The sequence below is a fragment of the Sorex araneus genome, chromosome 6, assembly GCF_027595985.1.
Source record: "Sorex araneus isolate mSorAra2 chromosome 6, mSorAra2.pri, whole genome shotgun sequence".
Taxonomy (NCBI): Eukaryota; Metazoa; Chordata; class Mammalia; order Eulipotyphla; family Soricidae; genus Sorex; species Sorex araneus.
This window is the reverse complement of record NC_073307.1, coordinates 58,307,980-58,323,014: the sequence shown is the minus strand read 5'-3', so window position 1 is coordinate 58,323,014 and position 15,035 is coordinate 58,307,980. Positions and strand designations below refer to the sequence as shown.

Below are 15,035 nucleotides of genomic sequence, written 5' to 3'. Positions count from 1 at the left end.
GTCACGAGCACCCAGGGCTCGAGGCATGTGGACACCGGGAGTCCCCAATTCTTGCCCAGTCAGCCACAACCAAAAGACAGGGCAGCCGGGGCCGGGCCGCGTTCCCAGCGGGCCTTTGCGCACGTGGCCGGCGGACTGACAAGGCCTGAAGCCTGGGGGCGGGCGCGGGCAGCCGAGGGAGCAAACTGAACCCGACTCTCTATTAATAAAGTTCACAGCGCTTTTGCAGGAGCGTCTAAAAGCCTCAGTCCTGTCCTCGCCTTCCGGGGGACCGTCTCTCCCCGGAAGCCCCGCCCCGGAGGCCCCGTCCCCACTTCCGGCGCGGTCGGGACTACGCAGTCCTGGGCGTCATGGCGGCCGCGCGGACCCTGTGGCTGGCCGGGGTGGTGCGCGCCGCGGCCGCTGGCCGCGGGCTCGCGAGCCGGGGAGTGGCGGGCCCGGGCCCCGACGGCCGCGAGCCCGATCCCGACTCCGACTGGGAGCCCGAGGAGCGCGAGCTGCAGGAGGTGGCGAGGTACCGGTCCCCTCCGGGAGCGCGGGCCTGAAGCCGCCGCCGGGCCCCGCGCCCCGGGCCGCGCCCCCTCGGCTCCTCGGCGGCCCCCGGTGGCTCCCGGGGCGGCGGGGCTGCGGAGTCGCGCGCTCGGGGTGCCCCGGAGAGCCCCGCCGCCTCCGCCGCCCCCCGCCTGCACGCATGGCCTCAGCCCCCGGTTCTCTCCCCCAGCGCCCTGAGACGGCAGCAGGCGGCCATCAGGTTCCAGAAGATTCGCAGGCAGGTGGAGTCCCGCGGGGCCCCGCCCAGAACCCTGTCGCGGGAAGCCATGGAGCAGATCCGGTGAGACGCCCCTGAGTGGGGCGCGTCCCTGGGTGACTCGCTGTTGTTTTGTCCTTGTAGGGGCCGTAACCAGTGATGCTAGGGGTCTGGGGGCAGCTCCCTGCGATGCCCAGCGCTGCGCCACGGGCCCGCGGAGGGGACAGAGCCCCGGCCTCCAGGGCCGTCGTGCCGTGCTGGGGGTGGAACTCGGGGACATCACAGACTAGGCATGTGCGCGTGCACCTGAGCCGTCACCCCGACCCCTTAACCTAATGTTAACTAAGATTTTTGTGTTTCTTGTTTTGTTTCTTGGTCCACACCACACCTTCCACCCTCCCCCCACACCCCCGTGGTGCTCAGGGCTACCTCTGCTCTCTAGGATCGCTCTTGCCAGGGTTCAGGGGACCATATGGGGTACCTCCTGGGACTGATTGTGGGTTGGCCATGGGCAACGCAAGCGCCCTATCCATTTTGTTATCTTCCCACAGATTTAGGATTTTTTTCATTTTGGGTTGGGGATGGGGTGTCACAGCCAGACATGCTTAGGGCTTACTCCTGCCTCAGTGCTCAGGGATCACTCTTGCCATAGCCCAGGGGACCTTACATAGTGCTGAGGATTAAACCCTGGTTTGCCAGGAGCAAGAACAGCTGTTACCTTTCCAGCCCAAATATGCTTACGAGTGGAACAGAAGGGAGGACACTTGTGTTGCATGCTCCCCCCTTACATAGTCCGTCTCCCCTCCCTAGCATGGCCAGGAGTGATTCCTGAGTGCCAGGAGTAACCCCAAGTGTGGCCCCCAAAAAGGAATGGAACGGTGGATTTGGGTAAGCTCCAAATCTAGATTTAGTTTTTGTTAATTGTTTTTTTGTTGTTGCTGTTTTTCATTTTTTTAAACAGGACCTAGTTCATTGTTGCAGAGCTGTTAAGATTGTGAACGGCTCATATGCCAGTATTTAACTCCCAACCAGTAAGCAGGACTGGTGCCCATGCCTGTCATACACAGGGCCCCGAGTTTGATCCTTAGCACCTTCTGGCCGCCCTAGCCCTGTCAGACATAGCCCTGGTGGTTGCAGCACTGTTGGCGAGGTTCCAAAACAAAGATATCTGGACCTGTGGGAAGCCGGGGATTGATCGAACCCAGGTTAGCCATGTGCAAGGCAAGTGTCCTACCTGCTGTACTATTGTTCTGATCCCTCCTTTCTTGAAATTTTTCTCTGACAGTGCTTAGGGTTTTATTTCTGGCAGGTCTTAGGGAACCTTATATGGTGCTGGGGATCAAATTTGGGTTGACTGTGTGTAAGGCTGTTTTACTCTGTCTCCAGCCCTCTTTTCTCCTCTGACCCAGGCACCATTCATTTCTGTTTTATTCCTGGGCCCCCTCTTAACTCCCAGGGTTCTTGGTGCATAGGAATCACTCCTGCCATGCTTAGAGGACCAGCTAACTCTTGATTGGAGACTCATTCACAACCTTGCTCCTTTTTCCTTGTAGATATTTACATAAGGAATTTGCAGAGACCTGGCCAGTTCCTAGATTGGCTGAAGGCTTTGGTGTCAGCGTTGACGTGATCAGAAGGGTTTTAAAAAGCAAGTTTGTTCCCACATTGGACCAGAAACCCAAGGATCAAAGGGATCAAAAGGCCATTAATAAACAGCTGGGCCAGCAGCCCCGGGTTTCTGGTGACAACTTGAAGCCACGTTCTGTAAGCCACCCTGTAGCTGGTTCTTGGTTGATGCCAGGGGGTGAAGCTCCATCCAGAGACCAGGATCATAGCATGGCTTTGAAAGCGATGCAATGGAGCGTGCAGGGAACAGGCACTCCTAAGAGCCAGAAGGGCAGGAATAAAGGGGGCTGGGGCTGGAAGAGCAGTGTGCCTGCTGAGGCGGCCCCCAGAGGTCCCCACAGAAGCTCTCCACCACGGTTCAAGGCCCACAGACATGCTGACGGTGATGGATCTCCAAAATGACAGAAAACTGGAAGATGAGAGAGCCTGGCGACCAGAACTTCAGCAGCAAAGCAGAGCAGAGAGGGTGAGAATTCCTTGGTGGCAGTGGAAGCCCCCTGGCAGAGTTTGAGCCTGTGCTAGACGTATGGAGCTGCCCAGTGGTATGGGGAGAAAGTCGTTGTACCTGGTCTGGCACAGGGCAGCAGACATCATCTGTGGATGGGGAGATGGCTGACAGCGTTCCCTGCCCACTTCGCACCTGGATTTGAACCAGCTTACATTGCATGTGTCCTGAGAGTTTCTGCCGTGATTGCTATCTACATGAGGGAAGGAAGGGAAGGTTTGCCCACTGCCCACGTTTCCTTATTGAGCAGTTCTGGAACTGCTTAGCCAATTGGTTCTTTATGTTCAAAATAAAGTAAAATCTAGCAGTGTGTGTGTGTAGGAGTGCTTTCTTCGGTGGGAGAGTTTACCAGTGAACTTGGAAATTATAGTTAGGGGGAGCAAAGACTCCTTCCTTCAACATTTTGAAAATTAAAACCTGGATGTCCTTTAGGTTTCAGAAGAAAAGGCTGAGAGAGGGGCTAAGATGCTTTATTTGCTTGTAACTTACTCATTTGATTCCTAACATCCTGTAAGGTCCCCAAGTCCCCCATCCCTTAAAGTAATGATTGAGAGATGTAAACTGGGTGTCTATCATTTGTTAGATTTCAGAAGCATAATGGGATGGGCCCAGACAGATGATGGATAAAGTGTTTGTCTTGTATGCAGCCAACCTGAATTTTGTTTCTGGCACTGTGTATGTTCCTTTGAGCCAGGAGTGATCCCTGAGCATCTCTAGATGTGGGCCCTCACCCCAAAAGGTTGGGAGAATGTACCTGGGGGAAGAAGGAAGGTGTGAATCTTTAGAACTCAACCTCTTGAACTCTTGCCTGGTCTCTGGAGTGACCTAGTACTCTTGGTGAGGTTTCCTATTTCCTAAGCTGTATTCGGGGGTTCCCCCCCATGACAATTGGGCAGGGGTTTCAGTGCAAGGGTAACTGTGTTGTACTGCTTTCTGCTGAGCTGCCGTTCCCAAAGTAGGTTTCAGTGTGGTTGAAAGGCAGTTGGAACCTCACACCACACTATGGAATGTCCTGCCTTTGGCCATGTCAACCTGCCCAGTGGGAGGAGGCCAGTGACTGCTCCTAGGCGTCTTCCACATCCACCTGTCTCCAGGCTCAGGTACCCTTGCTCAAGGGAACTGGAAGTCTACCTTGATCAATTTGGTTTCTCCAGACATGGCTAAAACACCTGTTAGAAGCTAGTTACATCCTGAACAGCTCTTTGTGCTCTGGTGGCTCTCAGAGTGACTGGATACTAAGATCATCCAATCCCCTCCACATTGAATCCATGAGCCTGGTCCTGGTGGCCACATGCTGCTGGCCACATATCCTAAATACTGCTTGGGAGTCGTTCACTGAGGGTTCACTGTGACGTGGGTGATGGAATCAGCTGAGTGCAAGACTATTGTTTTTTTCTTTTTTGGATTTTTGGGTTACACCAGGCTCTGCACTCAGGACTTAACTCCTGGCAGTGCTTGGGAACTATATGGGATGCCAAGGATGGATCCCTGGTGGGCCAATTTCCCGCTGTACTATTGCTCTGGCCCCAAGACTAGGTCTTGACTGTTGCTTGGGCCCCACCTTTCTGCACCACCAAGAAATCCCTGAACCCAGAGCCAAGCATAAGCCAGGTGTGGCCCCCAAACCCAATAATTTTTTTTTTCTTTTTGGGTCACACCCAGCTATACACAAGGGAATCCTCCTGGTTCATGCACGTGCACTGAGGAATTATTACTGGCGGTGCTCGAGGGACCATATGGGATGCTGGGAATCCAACCTGGGTCGGCTGCGTGCAAGGCAAACGCACTGCCCGCTGCACTATCGCTCCCCACCGCCCCCCCCCGCTTCCCCCCACGCCAAACAATTATTTAATCTCCAGAACAGTGCTTTCTGGGGCTGAACAGACAGTACACTGCATAGGGCGTTAGCCTTGCATGCGGCTAACCCTATGGTCCTCTGAGCTCTCCGGGAGTAATTCCTGAGCCAGGAATAACCCCTGTGCATCGCTGGGTATGGCTTCAAATCTTAAAAAAAACGAAACAAAACAAAAAGGGTCGGAGCAATAATACAGTTGGGAGGGCATTTGCCTCGCATGTTGCCCACCCGGGTTCGATCACCGGCATCCCATATGGTGCCCCGAGCACCGCCAGAAATGCAGAGCCATGAGTAAGAGCCATGAGTAACCTCCGAGCATCTCCGTTGTGATCCCAAAACTAAAAGATAAAACAAACAACCCCCTCGCCCCTGCTTTCTAGCTAGAAGGAAGTGGGGGGAGGAGGGTGTAGCGCTTCGCGATTTTGAATTGTCCCTCTCGGACGCCGTCGTCTTCCCGGCAGGCTCAGCGTCGCTGTGGCTCCCGGTACTTCCGGGAGGTGTCAGGCCGGGGGCTGCTGCTCTGCGCGAGCGGACTCGGGTGTAGCCCCCGGCCGTGTCCAGCGGCGCGGGTCTCCGAGGCCGCGGCTGTCGTCTTGCGGGGCCGCTGCCATGGCTTTCCCGCACCGGGCGGACGCCCCCGAGCTGCCGGACTTCTCCATGCTCAAGCGGCTGGCGCGGGACCAGCTCATCTACCTTCTGGAGCAGGTGAACGCGCGCCGCGGGCCCGGGCTGCTTCCCTGCTCGCCCCCTGCAGCCGGGGCTCGGGGAGGGCAGGAGAAGCGGGTGGAGCTTACATTCTCATAGCCCCGAGAATTCGGAAGCCATCAGACCATCAGAGTGCGACCCGAATTCTCGGCCCAGGGGACACAGTCCCCTCTGTCCAGAAGGGCGGGGAGGGGCCACACCTGGCGATGCTGACAGTCGACTCCTGGCTCTACGCCTATAGGGATAACTCCTGGCGGGCGCGGGGACCGTATGGGGTGGCAGGAATGGAACCCAGGTCTGAGTTGTGCAAAGCAAATGCCCTACCGCCGAGCCACGCCCCCAGCAACCCCCTTCACCCCGCTATCGCTTGTAAAGTAGCAAGTTTTGGGGCCGGGAGTGTAACTCAGGGTAAAGTGCTTGCCTTGCACTTGTGAGGGTCTGGTTGGCGGATCTCTGGCACCAGCAAAAACTGTCCGTGAAAGCCAAGAGCTTTCTGGCAGCTTGGTGAGAGTCGCAGCTTGCCGGCAGGGTGGTCGATTTTGGGGTGTGATTCATGCATGGCTCTAATAAACGGGAGAGCCGAGTTCACCCATCCTGGGACTCGGTGAGGAGTGGGATGACTGCAGAGAAGCATCAGCTGTGGACCCACCCCTGAAGGGTGCACAGTGGGACTGTGCTTGGGGCCCTGGATGAGCACTGTGTGACCTGAGTGACTATCCTTTCAGTTGCCTGGGAAGAAGGACTTGTTCATCGAGGCTGATCTCATGAGTCCTTTGGATCGTATTGCCAACGTCTCCATCCTCAAGGTAGCAGCCCCCTTCCCATCAGGGCCCAGGCCCCTCTTTTCTTGAGTTGGCCTTTTGCCTTTGTTGCTTGGTACCCAATGCCTGAAGAGCCATACTTGGCTGGTAAATAGAGCGCAGCTGGATTAGACGGGCTGAATGGCCTTTTTTGACTCATTTCCTTCATGGCTCATCCTGAGATGGTCAGTGGGGTGGCTGTGGAGGAAGATCCATTTCAGAGTCAGCCGTATTATGGGCCTTTCCAGAAGGAGCCATATTCTGTGGTTGCCGAGCACTCATGCCTGGTGTCTTGTTGGATTCTCTTGGTAGCAACATGAAGTGGACAAGCTGTACAAGGTGGACAACAAGCCAGTCCTCAGCTCCAGTGAACAGTTGAGTGTCCGGAACAGCCTGAGTGAGCTGCAGGCGGCCCCCACCCATTGCCCTGGGCTTGAGTTCTGAGTTCTGATCTTCAGGCCCGTTCCCGCGGTAGCCTCTCAGTTTGTCTCCCTTTCTGCGGGTTCTCTCCTGCTCCTGCGCTTCCCTCCCTCATCCTGGCTTTTGTTATGCTTAGGAGTGTCCAAGTCTTCCCCTCAAGTCCTCAAATCCCATCCAGTCTAGGGTGATCCCCTGAAGTTCCAGCTGGCAGCCTCTTACCAGTCCCCTGTTTCCCTGGCTCCCAGTTCCACACACTCCCAATTCCAGTGGATTGGTCGGCCCCCTCCATCCAACCCGCACTGCCCCAGGGCCTAGTCTGCATTTCCAGGGGCCGTCTGTCGGTTATGGGTTCTGGCTAGCTTCCACTGCTGGCTGGGTTCATCTCTCACAAAGTCGCATTTCAAACTTAACTAATGTGCACCCTCCCTTAGCAAAAGGGACTCCCCAGCTTCCTGGCACAGCGCCTGTGAGCCCTGGGCCAGAACCCTTCCCGAGTCTTCTCTCTCTTGGGTTTCAGCATTCAGTCTCCGTTGCCCACTAGGTTGTAATTCCCCGAGAGCAGGAACTTTTGGGCCACCGAGAGGGCCGGTCATCACCTCCGCTCACCAGCGGAGTCCCTCTTTGTTGGGGCGCCTGAGCCTGCTTTGTTGCGGGGGCACATGGCTGAGGCTGGGCACCATTGCCCTTGTTGGCAGGTTGCTGGCCACATCCTGGCGGTTCACCTTCACCCATCTCTGCTCTTCCTTCTTGACTACAGGCTCTGCTTCCTGATCAGGCCCCGCATCCGGAACCTGCGCTACATTGCCAGTGAGTATGCCTGGGAGGGCCCTCTGCACCAGGTGTGGAGACCAGGTGTGGGGTCACACCGTGCGTGGGTGTGTCTGCCTGACACCTGCCCTGGGCACCGTCCTCCTCTTTGTCTGTAGACCTCGTCAATGCTGACAAGCAGGCAGGCCGAGCTCGGAGATACAAAGTGATCTTCAGCCCTCAGAAGGTAGCTCAGCTCGGGGGAGTGGTTGAGAACTGCGTGGGCACCCCTCACACCCCTCCCATCAACAGGGCATGTGTTCACAGGCTCTGTGCCCGGGGAGAGGCCCTGTCCTGCCCAGAGGCTCTCTGAACACTTGTTTCTTTTTCTTCTGGGGGCCGCACCCAGCAGGGCAGTTAACTCCTGGTGGGCTGCTCAGGGGCCGCTGTAGGGGGATCTGAACCGGGGCACCCTCAGAGAAAGCCTGTGCTCGGCTCTTGGCACCCCTTGTTGCTACTGCAGCGGTTGTTTGTGTGGAGGGTCCCAAGCCTGCGCTTCTGAGGCAGATTCAGGGTCTTGGTGGCATGGCTAGGCCTGGGTGCTGCCCCTTGCCCTGTCCCCTTCTCCTCGGCTTGTAGTGATCCCAGGGGCTAGGGAACTTGGGGTGCCTGGGACGAGACCCCAGCCCCCAGTGAGCTGTTTCAACCGGGACATGTGTGGAAGTGCTGGGCTGGCTGTGCCGTGCCCCTTTCCAGGTCTGAGAGTTGGGGTTTCTGTCTCCTTTCCCGGGCTGCTGCAGGGAGGGGGCGAGTTCCTAATGAGTCTCTGACTTCTGCCTTTGCTCCTGCAGTTCTATGCCTGTGAGATGGTGCTGGAAGAAGAGGGTATCTACGGAGGTGAGAATGGCGGGGATGGGCATGTTCCCGGGGCCGTGGGGGCTCTGCTGATGCCCCGCTGCCCACAGATGTCAGCTGTGATGAGTGGGCCTTCTCCTTGCTGCCCCTGGACGTGGATCTGCTGAGCATGGAGCTGCCGGAATTTTTCAGGGACTACTTCCTGGTACACCCAGCAGGCTTCTGGGCACTCAGTGGCAAAGGGGCCTGGGTCTGAGTGGGCGGGATCTGGAGATTGGGTGCTAAAGGATGACCGTGGGACTAACATGGGACCACCTGGACTCTCGTGCCAGTCCCCCACTCCCCCGCTCCTGCCCCTGGCCAGACAGGCCTGTGGGCTGGAGCTGAGTCGGGTGGGCATGTGTGCAGGAAGGAGATCAGCGCTGGATCAACACTGTGGCCCAAGCCTTGCACCTGCTCAGCACGCTCTACGGGCCCTTCCCCCACTGCTACGGCATGGGCAGGTGTGCCAAGGTGACAGCCCCGCCAGGTGCCCGGAGCAGAGGAGGGTAGTGGTGGGCAGACGGGCCAGCCCTCTCTTGTGGGCAAGGGCTGACCTCTGCCGGGGCCTGTGGCTCACGGGGGCTGTCGTGGACCCTGCAGATGGTGCATGAAATGTGGAGGACCCTGGAGGAGGAGGAGGAAGGGGAGACCAAGGGCCGCAGGCCAGAAATCGGCCATGTCTTCCTCTTGGACCGAGGTAAGTGGTGCTCGCTGGAAAGCATGGCACGTGAGAACACGAAGGGGGGGGGCAGCACAATGGGCAGCAGGTGCTTCAGGTGATGCCTCGGGGCTGGACTCTGGTTTCAGATGTAGACTTCGTGACGGCACTCTGCTCCCAGGTGGTCTACGAGGGCTTGGTGGACGATACCTTCCGCATCAAGTGTGGTGAGTGATGTTGTGGGCTCCCACCCGGCCCAGCACTCGGGGGGCCACTGGCTGCCTCTGAGTTGGGGGCCTTTGAACGGCAGCTCCAGACAGGGGGCCCTGGGGATGGGCGACCCTTCTAGATGTCCCCTTCTTAAAGGGAGTGTGGACTTCGGCCCTGACGTCACGTCCTCTGACAAGAGTCTGAAGGTGCTGCTCAATGCTGAGGACAAGGTGAGGGGGCGCCTGACTCCATCCGGGGGTTCCCGCTGTGTCCGCTGTGTAGACTCTGGGCCGGGGGGTAGTTCTGCGTCTCTCCTTAACCTCCTGTGGGCCTGGCCTCTCCGCAGGTCTTCAGTGAGATTCGCAACGAGCATTTCTCCAACGTCTTTGGCTTCCTGAGCCAGAAGGCCCGAAACCTGCAGGCTCAGTATGATGTGAGGCCCCGGCCCCGCTCTCTGTGGTTCCCCACTGGAGTCAGAATCGGGGAGCAGGGGCAAGACGTGGTGGGGTGACAGCATGCTCTCCCTGCAGCGCCGGAGAGGCATGGACATCAAGCAGATGAAGAACTTTGTGTCCCAGGAACTCAAGGGGCTGAAGCAGGAGCACCGGCTGCTGAGTCTCCGTAGGTGTCACTCACGCAACTGTCCTGTTGGTCAGAGGTTGGAGGGAGGTGGACTGTCTACCCTGTCCTTTGGCACTACTAGGAGAAATGCACAGTAGAGGCCACCCAGGTCGACTCTCTCCTTCCACCCACAGATATTGGGGCCTGCGAGTTCATCATGAAGAAGAAAACCAGGCAGGACTTCCAGGAGCTCATCAAGACTGAGCACGGTGACTGGGGGGCTAACGGGCTTGGTTTGCAAGAACACCTTAAGGTCCTTGTCTCTGCAGCCTGCCTGCTCCAGTCCCGGGGCAGAGAAAGACGGGGAGATGCAGCCCGCTGACCTCATCTCCCATAACTGTTCCCGTCTCCCCTCTTACTCGCAGCACTGCTGGAGGGCTTTGGGGTCCGCGAGAGCACCAGTTACATAGCAGAGCACATAGACCGGCAGGTGAGCGGGGCTGGGCCGGGTGTACTGCAGGGCACAGAGACTGGCGGGTGAGCGGGGCTGAAGGCACAGCTGATCTGGGGAGCACAGCTGGGGGAGGGCGGATGCAGTGTCAGGATGTTGCTGTGTGGGGGTGGGCATGGGCATGTACAGAAGGACAAGGCAATGACACCCTATCCCTTGCCGAGCAGGTGTCGCCGATTGAAAGTCTCCGCCTGCTATGCCTGCTGTCGCTTACGGAGAACGGTGAGTCCTGCAGAGTCTGCAGGAGAGCCCAGGCTGCTTCCCCTCATTGTCCCCGCACAAGTCCATCTGCCTCTGGGCAGCAGAGGCACTGCCTGGGGCTCCCTGCCCACCTAGCTCTGCCCTCAGTTTAGTCTTGGAGTCTGGCAGACAGAGAACCCATCTGTCAGAGGTCCCAGAGCCCCTCGTCAGCTGCTGCCAGTGTCCCTTGGGGTCCTAGCAATCACCCAAGCTTGCTTTGCCCCTCAGTGTCCCTAGCTACCCTGCTCATTCCCCCTGAATGTGCCTCCATGCGGATAGGTGTCCTTTGGGTTTTGGGTCACACCCACCAATACCTGGCCTTACTCCTGGCTTTGTGCTCAGGAATCACTGCTTGAAGTGCTGGGAGGGGCCCCTGTAGGGTTCCAGGAATTGAACCCAGGTCGGCTGTGTGCAAGGCAAGTGTCCTCTCTGCTGGCCTATTGCTCCGGCCCCTACAACCCAGTTTTGGTTTTTGATCCATTCCTGGTGGTGCTCAGATATCACTCCTCATGGGGCATTGGGGCACCATATCTAGCGACAAGGATCAAACCCAGGTCAGCTGCATGCAAGGCAAGTGCTATACCCACTGTCTTACTGGAACTCAGCTGAACACTTCTCAGGGCCTTCAGTGACTGAAAGGCAATCGGGGTAGAGCTGGCATGTACATGGCCAGGGGAAGCGCAATGAAAGTCCTTTCTCCCCACACCGCTTCCTCGCCTGGAGACTCACCCATTCTCCCGCACCCTGATTCAGGCGCTCTCTGTCAGTGCGCCCGTGCTTCAGAGTCAGTTTAGGAACAGCTGGACAGGGGAGTTGGGGGGACAGCAGATCAATAGTAAGGGTGGGCACTTGCCTTGTACGTGGCCAATCGGGGTTCCATCCCCAGTGTCCCATATGGTCCTCCCACCCGCCAGGAGTATGCCATGAGCACTGCCGGGTGTGGCCCCAAAACCAATAAATAAGCAAAAATGACTTTTTAAGAACAAAAGCTGTGCAGGTTGTGAGGCTAGACCCTGGGGCCCTTCCTCCTGGGGAAGGTGGTTTGGCGCAGGGTGCTTGCTGCACATTTCACGGCGCAGCAGCTGCCTGACAGCTTGTCTTCACTTTCAGGATTGATCCCCAAGGATTACCGCTCCCTGAAGACGCAGTATCTGCAGGTGAGGCCTATAGGAGGACCTAGTTTTGTGGGATCTTAGCAGATGGGGTCAGGGGACAGTTTGAGAGAGACGAAAGCCCACAAGGCCCGTGGTTCCCCTGGATGAACCTGAGTCTCAGCACAGCAGCCACTGCACCCCCCTCGTGGTGCTCCCCTAGACTGTGTCCCCTGCAGAGCTACGGCCCTGAGCACCTGCTCACCTTCTCCAACCTGCGCCGCGCCGGGCTACTGACAGAGCAGGCCCCGGGGGACACGCTCACGGCGGTGGAGAGCAAGGTCAGCAAGCTGGTGACCGACAAGGCTGCAGGTGAGGGGACCCCAGGCTCTCAGTTCCATCTCCTTCTGTTTGCTGACCACCCCGTCCAAGGAAGGATGCCTAGCATCAGGACAGGGTCCAGGCCTTGATCAGTGAGGTGGGCTTGGTCCAGGCGGGTGTGTTCCCAGAACCCCCTCTTGGACCTGTGAGTCAGGGTCACCCTGTAATTGCAGTGAGTGACCAGGCTGCCCCCCACTGAGCTTGGGGAGCAGGGAAGTGACCAGCATGGCAGGTTCTGGGGGTTGCTCAATGGTGGCTCAGAGCGAGTAGGGGTGTCAGGGAGCGCAGTACCCTAGACTGAGGACACCCCGCCTGCCCCGTTCCAGGCAAGATCACCGATGCCTTCAGCTCTCTGGCCAAGAGAAGCAATTTCCGCGCCATCAGCAAGAAGCTGAACCTGGTAGGTGGGTGCGGGATGGGCAGGGGACAGCTGGGGTGTCCTTTGTGGGCTGCTCTGACTCCACAGAAGCCTTTTCTTTTTTTCTTTTTGGGTCACACCCGGCGATGCACGGGGATTACTCCTGGTGCTGCTCGGGGGACCATATAGGATGCTGGGAATCGAACCAGGTTGGCCGCGTGCAAGGCAATTGCCCTCCCTGCTGTACTATCGCTCTAGCCCCAATACAGAAAGCTCTAAGCCATTTGCTTTGTACAGATTTTTCCCTTTGCTCTGCTACCCCCACCCAGACATGGGGACAAAGGCTAGGGCTAGAGCACGTGCTTTCTGCCTGTGCCAGCATCCAGCACCATGTCGCCAGACCCGCCATACGGGCTGAGTGTCCCTAAGAGTCAGGGGCTCCCAGGCCACCTCTGGAACCACTGGGTGTGTGAGGAAAAAGCCCCACGTGAAGTAGGGCTAGAGCTCCATGAGAGCATGAACATTACTTGCTGACTGCAGGGCTGGGAGTAGCATCATAGGCAGAGCAGAGTGTTGAGCTCCATGAGGGCCTCGTGTGCGCACAGTGGGAGACTCTTGCCCAGCAGCTCCTGCCAACCCTTCTGGGCACATGCTGCTCAGCAGCAGGCCTGGGAAAGGGGCACAGGGGGCTCTGGGATCCTTTTCTCTTTTCCGGCCTCTCTGGTTTTCCCGTCAGCAGTTCTTGGGGGTGCTCACCTTGCCCCACTCCTTGGGCCCTCCAGATCCCACGTGTAGACGGCGAGTATGACCTCAAAGTGCCTCGTGACATGGCCTATGTCTTCAGCGGTGCCTACGTGCCCCTCAGCTGCCGAGTCATTGAGCAGGTGTGATTGAAGGCGCCCCACCCTTTGCATTCTCTGGGTCCCTGGGTGCCCCAACATGGAGCCTGCGAGGGCCTGTCCTGTCCTCAGCCGACTGTGTCCCAGCTGGGCCCATCCTCGTGCTCTCACAGGTACTGGAACGACGAAGTTGGCAGGGCCTGGAGGAGGTGGTGCGGCTGCTCAACTGCGGGGAGCTGGTGTTCACAGGTGTGGGCCCCGCGGAGGCCAGGAGTGGTGGGGGAGGTGGGGTCACGCGGTGCTGAGTCTCGCCTGACCCTGCAGACGTGAGCAAGGAGGACAAAGCGCCCAGTGAGTCCTCGCGCCTCATCCTTGTGGTGTTCCTTGGTGGGTGCACCTTCTCAGAGATCTCGGCCCTGCGCTTCCTGGGCAGAGAGAAAGGTAAGAGCGCCACGGAGCTGTGTCCCTGCCTGTCTAGGTTGCTGAGGGCCTGGCAGGCATCTGGGTGCGGGGAGCTAAGGCACCCGGGGCCCCACCATCTGCCTCTGGTCACCTCACTGGGACCCTCCACAGGATACAGGTTCATCTTTCTGACGACGGCTGTCACCAACAGCGCCCGCCTCATGGAGGCCATGAGTGAGGTGAAAGGCTGAAGCTTCCCACCAGAGCTGCCTTCCCGGGATGTGCTCCCCATTGGGCTTCCTGCTGTGAGCATGGGGGCACAGAGCTGATGTGACTGTGGAGAGGCCACATCTTCCCCCCCAGAGTCCCCTCTTCCTGTTTTGTGAGTGAAATCCACAAATACGCACCAGTATGCCCCAATTTCAGTACGCCCCAATTATAGTTGTTATTTTACTAAGGATTCCAGTGTCCTTAATTTTTCTTTCTTTTTTTTTTTTTGTTTTGTTTTTGGGTCACACCCGGCAATGCACACGGGTTACTCCTGGCTCTGCACTCAGGAATCACTCCTGGCGGTGCTCAGGGGACCATATGGGATGCTGGGAATCGAACCTGGGTCGGCCACGTGCAAGGCAAATGCCCTACCCACTGTGCTATTGCTCCAGCCCCTAATTTTTCATTATTAAGGGGCCACCGTGAGGACCACACTGGATGGTGAGATTTCCACCAAAAGCAGAGGGGTAGTGGGCACTGAGCTTTAGCGACCCCAATTAACAAGGGGTGGCTTCAGGATCAGGGGCAATCGAGGGACTAGGAGTGGGAAATATAAACAGCTTGCCATTGTTCTTGTAAATCTCGACCCTATAGGTTCAGAGACTTGGCACTCCATAGGGGCAGGAAGTCGGCTATAGCCCCTTCCGGGCCAGTGCACTCTGCCATATGGAGGAAGAGGGCATCGTGCCTATCACATGCAGATCGTAACATATAGATTACACAGCCAGTTACAAGGTCAGTATTGGGAAGAGATGCTAGAAGTATCAGCTCCAGTATCAATCATTCCCTTAAATTTTTTTCCCACGGATCTCAAAAGTTTCACCGGGCGGTTACCCTCCCTAAGAAGGCCAGTGTAGGCAAAGGATTAGTGCTGCTGAAACCTCCCATCCTAGGTGTAAGAGAAGCTGAGCAGTGCACTCTCCCTTATCGATATCCAAACAGTTGGCACCATAATAACAATTATTATTTCCCCAGTATAATCAGAATCAGTGACCCCAATATGAACAGTAGTTCCTTTAATTGTCAAACTGCTTATCTCTACGAGTAGCTCCACAGTGCCCAGTAGAATAGGTCCCCTTATACCAGAATTTAATTTGTAGGGGCACTGGGTGGGAGTTATAGTAACTGTAACAGGGCAGTTACAGTTACAGTAACTGTAACTCCCAGCCATGACTGGCTGCAGTGCATCTGTTGACTAGAGCTCTGAAACG

At 57.3% G+C, this 15,035-nt stretch overlaps 2 protein-coding genes across 4 annotated transcripts; both read left to right on the top strand.

Moving 5' to 3' along the window:
* The first annotated feature begins 160 nt into the window (after nucleotides 1-160).
* Nucleotides 161-3,189, top strand: NGRN (neugrin, neurite outgrowth associated). Of its 3 annotated transcripts, XM_055142752.1 has the most exons (4): nucleotides 161-514; nucleotides 722-832; nucleotides 1,559-1,636; nucleotides 2,302-2,439. In XM_055142752.1, exons 1-3 carry the CDS (start codon nucleotides 351-353, stop codon nucleotides 1,578-1,580), a joined length of 297 nt encoding a protein of 98 aa, XP_054998727.1. In that variant the 5' UTR covers nucleotides 161-350; the 3' UTR covers nucleotides 1,581-1,636; nucleotides 2,302-2,439. The 3 variants fall into 3 exon arrangements, with proteins under 3 accessions (XP_054998727.1, XP_054998729.1, XP_054998726.1); XM_055142754.1 differs by lacking the exons at nucleotides 1,559-1,636; nucleotides 2,302-2,439 and adding an exon at nucleotides 893-1,038 and having other exon boundaries at nucleotides 722-769; XM_055142751.1 differs by lacking the exon at nucleotides 1,559-1,636 and having other exon boundaries at nucleotides 313-514; nucleotides 2,302-3,189.
* Nucleotides 3,190-5,205: 2,016 nt separating this feature from the next.
* On the top strand, nucleotides 5,206-14,014 carry VPS33B (VPS33B late endosome and lysosome associated). The gene is made up of 23 exons (XM_004617508.2): nucleotides 5,206-5,439; nucleotides 6,165-6,245; nucleotides 6,552-6,613; nucleotides 7,417-7,466; nucleotides 7,586-7,653; nucleotides 8,258-8,303; nucleotides 8,372-8,466; nucleotides 8,670-8,774; nucleotides 8,904-9,000; nucleotides 9,111-9,188; nucleotides 9,328-9,401; nucleotides 9,518-9,604; nucleotides 9,702-9,792; nucleotides 9,927-10,001; nucleotides 10,158-10,222; nucleotides 10,411-10,465; nucleotides 11,594-11,640; nucleotides 11,814-11,946; nucleotides 12,282-12,355; nucleotides 13,096-13,197; nucleotides 13,326-13,401; nucleotides 13,477-13,593; nucleotides 13,726-14,014. The coding sequence occupies exons 1-23, from the start codon at nucleotides 5,344-5,346 to the stop codon at nucleotides 13,803-13,805; spliced, it is 1,854 nt and encodes a 617-aa protein (XP_004617565.1). The 5' UTR covers nucleotides 5,206-5,343; the 3' UTR covers nucleotides 13,806-14,014.
* Nucleotides 14,015-15,035: the final 1,021 nt, after the last annotated feature.